A 6,885-nucleotide genomic window follows, 5' to 3' on the forward strand; every position below is an offset into this window, starting at 1 on the left:
TCTGTTGTGGGGGGGGGGGAGGTAAAGGAGATTGTGAGCCGCTCTGAGACTCTTCGGAGTGGAGGGAGGGATATAAATCCAATATCTTCATCTACCTCACAGGGTGTCCGTTATGGGGGAGGAAGGTAAAGGAGATTGTAAGCCAGCTCTGAGACTCTTCGGAGTGGAGGGAGGGATATAAATCCAATATCTTCATCTACCTCACAGGGTGTCTGTTGTGGGGGGGGAGGTAAAGGAGATTGTGAGCCGCTCTGAGACTCTTCGGAGTGGAGGGAGGGATATAAATCCAATATCTTCATCTACCTCACAGGGTGTCCGTTATGGGGGAGGAAGGTAAAGGAGATTGTAAGCCAGCTCTGAGACTCTTCGGAGTGGAGGGAGGGATATAAATCCAATATCTTCATCTACCTCACAGGGTGTCCGTTATGGGGGAGGAAGGTAAAGGAGATTGTAAGCCAGCTCTGAGACTCTTCGGAGTGGAGGGAGGGATATAAATCCAATATCTTCATCTACCTCACAGGGTGTCTGTTGTGGGGGAGGAAGGTAAAAGAGATTGTGAGCCGCTCTGAGACTCTTCGGAGTGGAGGGAGGGATATAAATCCAATATCTTCATCTACCTCACAGGGTGTCTGTTGTGGGGGGGAGGTAAAGGAGATTGTGAGCCGCTCTGAGACTCTTCGGAGTGGAGGGCGGGATATAAATCCAATATCTTCTTCTTCTTCTTCAGTGCATAACCAAAGTTAGCATGAGCTAGCTCACAGATTTTTAGCCTCCAGCTCACAGATTTTTTGTCTTAGCTCAGGAAGGATGACCCCAGAGCACAATAATTTATGCAGTAGCTCACAACTTCGGTGCCGGTAGCTCACGAAGTAGAGTTTTTTCTCACAAGACTCTGCACCTTAGAGGGGACATTGTGCATAACACTCTCTTATTTGGAAGCTATTTCTTCTAGGAAAGGAAAGGAAATTAAATTATCAGGGTGGGGAGTTCAGCACTTAAATCTTTATTTGTGTGATGCAGGGCTTCTTTTGTAGCAGGAGCTCCTCTGCATATTAGGCCACGCCCCCCTGATGTAGCCAATCCTCCTGGAGCTTGCAGCAGGCCCTGTGCTAAAAGCCCTGTAAGTCTTGGAGGATTGGCTACAGAAGAAGGGTGTGGCCTAATATGCAAAGGAGTTCCTGCTACAAAAGAAGCCCTGCTGTTACGTTTGCAGATCTACGACGTTAGTATGTCTTCTCTTTCTCACTCTCTCTTGCACACAAATAAATCCACGTACTGTGAACCAGGCTCGAAGTCTGCGTGATCCGGAGCAGAATACCCGAGAAGGACCGCTTGAAATTCTCTCCCCGGACAGAGACTCCTCTTCTGCCCCTTCTGTGCCAGGCCCCCCAGTGGGGAAAAAAGGTATTGCGTTCTGTCCCTAATGTATATTGTTCCCTGTTTTAACTATTTCCATGCCAGATTAGAAGATTGACAGTATGATCCTAAACAGAGTTACACCCTTCTAAGGCCACTGAAATCAGTGGGCTTGCAAGGGTGTAAGGTTTGGAGGGTTAATGTATCTCTAAGCTACAGGCTTAGGTTTCGTAGGGGTTTCCTCTCCTCTGGCCTCAGAGAACCTTGGAGGAAGTTATTCTTACCATATGAAGCTGCCTTGGTCCATCAAAGTCAGTATTGTCTACTCAGACTGGCAGCAGCTCTCCAGGGTCTCAAGCTGAGGTTTTCCATGCCTACTTACCTGGACCCTTTTTAGTTGGAGATGCCGGGGATTGAACCTGGGACCTTCTGCTTACCAAGCAGATGCTCTACCACTGAGCCACCATCCCTCCCCTGACTGGCAGTGGCTCTCCAGGGTCTCAAGCGGAGATTTTTCACACCTGCTTGCCTGGACCCTTTTTAGTTGGAGATGCCGGGGATTGAACCTGGGACCTTCTGCTTGCCAAGTAGATGCTCTACCACTGAGCCACCGTCCCTCCCCTGACTGGCAGTGGCTGTCCTGGGTCTCAAGCTGAGGTTTTTCACACCTACTTGCCTGGACCCTTTTTTGAGATGCTGGGGATTGAACCTGGGACCTTCTGCTTACCAAGCAGATGCTCTACCACTGAGCCACCATCCCTCCCCTGACTGGCAGTGGCTCTCCAGGGTCTCAAGCTGAGGTTTTTGACACCTATTTACCTGGACCCTTTTTAGCTGGAGATGCCAGGGATTGATCCTGGGACCTTCTGCTTACTAAGCAGATGCTTTACCACTCAGCCACCGTCCCTCCCCTATTCTTGTGAGATTACAGAGGTCTCATCTATCTAGCCGGTGTAGGGTTGCCAGACTGCACAGGTTTTCCAGTGGAAGAACAGACCCAGGAAGGCTGAGTGGGGGTGTTGTGGCAGTGGGTGCACTTGGAGGGGTGGGCTAGGGGCCTAGGGCGCCAGAAACCCTGTCGCCGGCCCTGAGCTGGAGGCAACTTTTGAGCGTAAAGAAATTCTACCTCTAATGTAACCAGAGACTATTCTAAATGCTCTGCGATGCGTTGTAGAACCTCAAGGTATTGCCTGGGAATCTCCAGTAGAAGACGTCACGAGCCCCGATGCTCCAGCGGTTCCCGAACCAAGGATAGACCTCCGCCCTGATCTGCCAAAATTAACCATCGATGATTTCGTCTTGCACAAAATGTTGGGGAAAGGAAGTTTCGGCAAGGTACATGGTAAAAGGGGAAGGAGGAGGCAAATTCTATGGATGTTAGGAAACTCCCACTGTATTCATTTGCCCCCTTCCTATAAAAAATTTTCTGGCTATGGGACTGGCTTCAGGGGACTTTGAGTGCTGCTAGCTACCTTTAGTACATTTTAAAGAAGCAAAGGAGATTACCAGATGAGGAATCTTAAAGCTGAAATTCAGGATCCCCTTCATCCAAATGTTGACCAGCGCCTTGACCCATGTGCACTGATCTTGCATAAGGCCGGATTGATGTCAAGGATCCCCCCATGGTCAGGAGTCGTTTTGTAGAAAAATAGGTGCTGGAGCTAATTAGCATAACTCATTAGCATATGTCGCCCCCCCACCAGCCAAAATCAACCCAAGGAGAGCCCCGGGCGAGTGAGGCCTGCTTGGGCTGGCTAGAGGAGAGCCCCGGGCAAGTGAGGCCTGCTTGGGCTGGCTAGAGGAGAGCCCCGGGCGAGTGAGGCCTGCTTGGGCTGGATAGAGATCCAGCCAGCCCAAACAGGTCTCACTTACCTGGGGCTCTCCTGGGCCACACACCCCCGGTCAAAAGGCCAGCAAACCCCAAATCACATAAGAAGACGAGAAAGGGTGGCGTGGGCTTCTCCAGGCGTTAATGAGGTTGCTGGGGGAGTGGCAAAGCCCCTGGTGGCTGGCTGGCTGCCTGCTCTGCTAATCCAGGGATTGTTATGCAGCTGCACCTACTATTGAATGGACAGAATAAGTGGGGAGGAGGAGGGGGGCGTCAGAAAGGTTCAGGAGCTGCACTCCTTTGAGCTGCTGCTGAATTTGAGGCCTGCCACAGACTAATGTACACCAAGTGCCAACCTCCTTTCTTGTTTAGCAAAAACATTTGAATTAAGTGACTTGTCCCAAGTTTGCCTAAAGCATCGGGAGAACAGCAGAAAGCTAAAGTCAGAGCATCTTTTGATTTTGCTTTCTGGCAACTTTGGGTGCCGAGCACTGTTATGCTTCGTTGGTCTTCAGCTAAATGGTTCAGCATTGAATCAGAATTTTTAAAAAACCTTTATTGCTAATGTTGAGCGCGTTCTGTGCTGGGCCAGAAATCTGTCCCAAGAAGATTCAGATTTGACACCAAGAAAGGCTGAATGCTGTGACCTGTAAAAATACCTTGACATGCTTTTGCATAATCTATTCTTCTGCTTGTCATGTAATCGTGGAGAAGGGCTGTGGGGGATTTGAGCACCGAAGTCCCCTCGCCGGCTGCTTCCCCTTCGACCACTCTTGCTTTGAAGGCTCATTGCGACATTTCCGAATTACTGAAAAAACCATAAGGGCTAGAAGCGGGGCCGGATTAACAATTAGGCCAAGTAGGCACTGGCCTATGGGCCCCCTACTCGTTTAAGGCCCCCAGGGCAACTCTCCCCCCTGGTTTCCCCCCTACTTGCAGCCCTCCCAACCTCCGCGCGCAGCCAGCAACTGAGCCGCTCTTTGCCCAGCTTGCCTGGTGTGGCTGCTGCCGGCATCGTTGCCGAGTTTGCCTCTCTCTGCCTCTCCCCCGCAGCTTTGTCAAGGGGGCTTTTGAGAAGGGGCCTGCAGGCTGCAGCGGTGGCCGCGGGTGGTGGGGCGGGTACTGCGACTCTGAGATCATTTGCAAGGGAGGGGCCTCGAGATTTTGAGTGCCTAGGGGCCTCCACAGGGGTTAATCCGGAACTGTTTTGTCAAGTGGGGGCAGGGCTCAACGGCAGAGCATCTGTTTGGCATGCCGAAGGTCCAAAGTTCAACCCCTGGCGTCTTCAGTTCAAAGGACCGGGCAGTGGGTGATGTGGAAGACCTCAGCCTGAGACCTTGCAGAGCTGCTGCCAGTCTGAGCAGACAATACTGACCTCAATTGGTGTAGCGATGAAGTGCGCGACTCTTTTCTGGGAGAACCGGGTTGGATTCCCCACTCCTCCACTTGCACCTGCTGGAATGGCCTTGGGTCAGCCAGAGCTCTCTTATCTGGGAGAACCGGGTTTGATTCCCCACTCCTCCACTTGCAGCTGCCGGAATGGCCTTGGGTCAGCCAGAGCTCTCTTATCTGGGAGAACCGGGTTTGATTCCCCACTCCTCCACTTGCAGCTGCTGGAATGGCCTTGGGTCAGCCAGAGCTCTCTTATCTGGGAGAACCGGGTTTGATTCCCCGCTCCTCCACTTGCACCTGCTGGAATGGCCTTGGGTCAGCCATAGCTCTCTTATCTGGGAGAACCGGGTTTGAGTCCCCACTCCTCCACTTGCAGCTGCTGGAATGGCCTTGGGTCAGCCAGAGCTCTCTTATCTGGGAGAACCGGGTTTGATTCTCCCCTCCTCCACTTGCAGCTGCTGGGATGGCTTTGGGTCAGCTGTAGCTCTGGCAGAGGTTGTCCTTGAAAGGGCAGCTGCTGTGAGAGACCTCTCAGTCCCACCCACCTCACAGGGTGTCTGTTGTGGGGGAGGAAGATAAAGGAGATTGTGAGCCACTCTGAGTTTTGGAGTGGAGGGCGGGATATAAATCCAATATCTTCTTCTTCTTCTTGATGGACCAGTGGTATGCAAAGGGCAGGGCTTAGTCCTTGTCAGGTCTTTTTTGGTAGAAAAATCCCGGTAGGAACTCATTTGCTTATCTGGCCACACCCCCTGACATCTCCATTATTTCACACAGGGCTTTTTTGTAGGAAAAAAAACAGCAGGAACTCATTTGCATATTAGGCCATACCCCCTGACATCTAGCCAACAGGAACCGTGTTCCTGTGCATTCCTGCTAAAAAAAAAAGCCCTGGTTCTTGTAGCCTTTTCATATGAACATATGAAGCTGCCTTATACTGAATCAGACCCTGGGTCCATCAAAGTCAGTATTGTCTTCTCAGACTGGCAGCGGCTCTCCAGGGTCTCAAGCTGAGGTTTTTCGCACCTATTTGCCTGGACCCTTTTGAGTTGGAGATGCCGGGGATTGAACCTGGGACCTTCTGCTTACCAAGCAGATGCTCTACCACTGAGCCACCATCCCTCCCCTCACTGGCAGTGGCTCTCCAGGGTCTCCAGCTGAGGTTTTTCACGCCTATTTGCCTGGACCCTTTAGTTGGAGATGCTGGGGATTGAACCTGGGACCTGCTTACCAAGCAGATGCTCTACCACTGAGCCACTGTCCCTCCCGTTTTCTTACACATCCAGAAAAATGCAGATCATCGTTTTGGGGTTAGGAAGCAATTTTTCTCCAGGCCAGTTTGGCCAAGGATCCTGGAGGTTTTTTGTCATCTTCTGGGTGTGGAAAAGAGGGTTACTAGGGCTGGGGAGGCGGGAAGGAGAAAGATATTTGTGAATTTCCTGTATCATGCAGCAGGTTGGACTAGATGACCCTGGAGGTCCCTTCCCACTCTGCAATTCTGTGATTCTACATAAGCAACGTCCAGAGTATGTGGCCGCAGGGTATTCACCCTGGCGATACGAATGAATAATCTGAGTAGCTTGTTGTAAGATAACAAGACAACGGCACAAATAAGGCAACGGCACAGGAGCTATGAATTGCAATTGTTATCTGAGTTTTAAAAAGGAGTAGCGAATAAAAGCCATTATTGCCTTGCTCGTCTTCAACCGTATATAGATTTGTGAATCAGAACGATAACTATTTTGGGGGCTTTTGGGGCAGTGTAATGTATGCATGTTTGTTATCTTACGATAAGACGCTCATATTATTAAATTGCATCGTCGGTGTGAATCAGGGTTGCCAAGTCCTCTTCAAGTCCCGGCGGGGGACTTTCGCGCACACACTTTGCCATAGAGTTTTACCTCCCAAATGGTACAAATAGGAAGGGAATTGAAAACAAATCAGCCAGTGTCATAATGCCCCTGTATAAATCGATGGTGCGGTCTCGTTTGGAATACTGTGTGCAGTTCTGGTCGCCGCACCTCAAAAAGGATATTATAGCATTGGAAAAAGTGCAGAAAAGGGCAACTAGAATGATTAAAGGTTTGGAACACTTTCCCTATGAAGAAAGGTTAAAACGCTTGGGACTCTTTAGCTTGGAGAAACGTCGACTGCGGGGTGACATGAGAGAGGTTTACAAGATTATGCATGGGATGGCAGAAGGTAGAGAAAGAAGTCCTTTTCTCCCTTTATCACAATACAAGAACTCGTGGGCATTCAATGAAATTGCTGAGCAGTCGGGTTAGAACGGATAAAAGCCACAGTGTGTG

The 6,885-nt window shown here is 50.4% G+C and overlaps 1 protein-coding gene across 1 annotated transcript in view; it reads left to right on the plus strand.

Moving 5' to 3' along the window:
- PRKCQ (protein kinase C theta) overlaps positions 1-6,885 on the plus strand; it is a 65,042-nt gene that overhangs the window by 36,021 nt on the left and 22,136 nt on the right. Inside the window, 2 exon segments of the mRNA XM_060245975.1 lie at positions 1,287-1,404; positions 2,531-2,691. Of these exon segments, the coding sequence (XP_060101958.1) occupies positions 1,287-1,404; positions 2,531-2,691 (279 nt within the window).

Source organism: Heteronotia binoei, chromosome 8, assembly GCF_032191835.1.
Source record: "Heteronotia binoei isolate CCM8104 ecotype False Entrance Well chromosome 8, APGP_CSIRO_Hbin_v1, whole genome shotgun sequence".
Classification (NCBI taxonomy): Eukaryota; Metazoa; Chordata; class Lepidosauria; order Squamata; family Gekkonidae; genus Heteronotia; species Heteronotia binoei.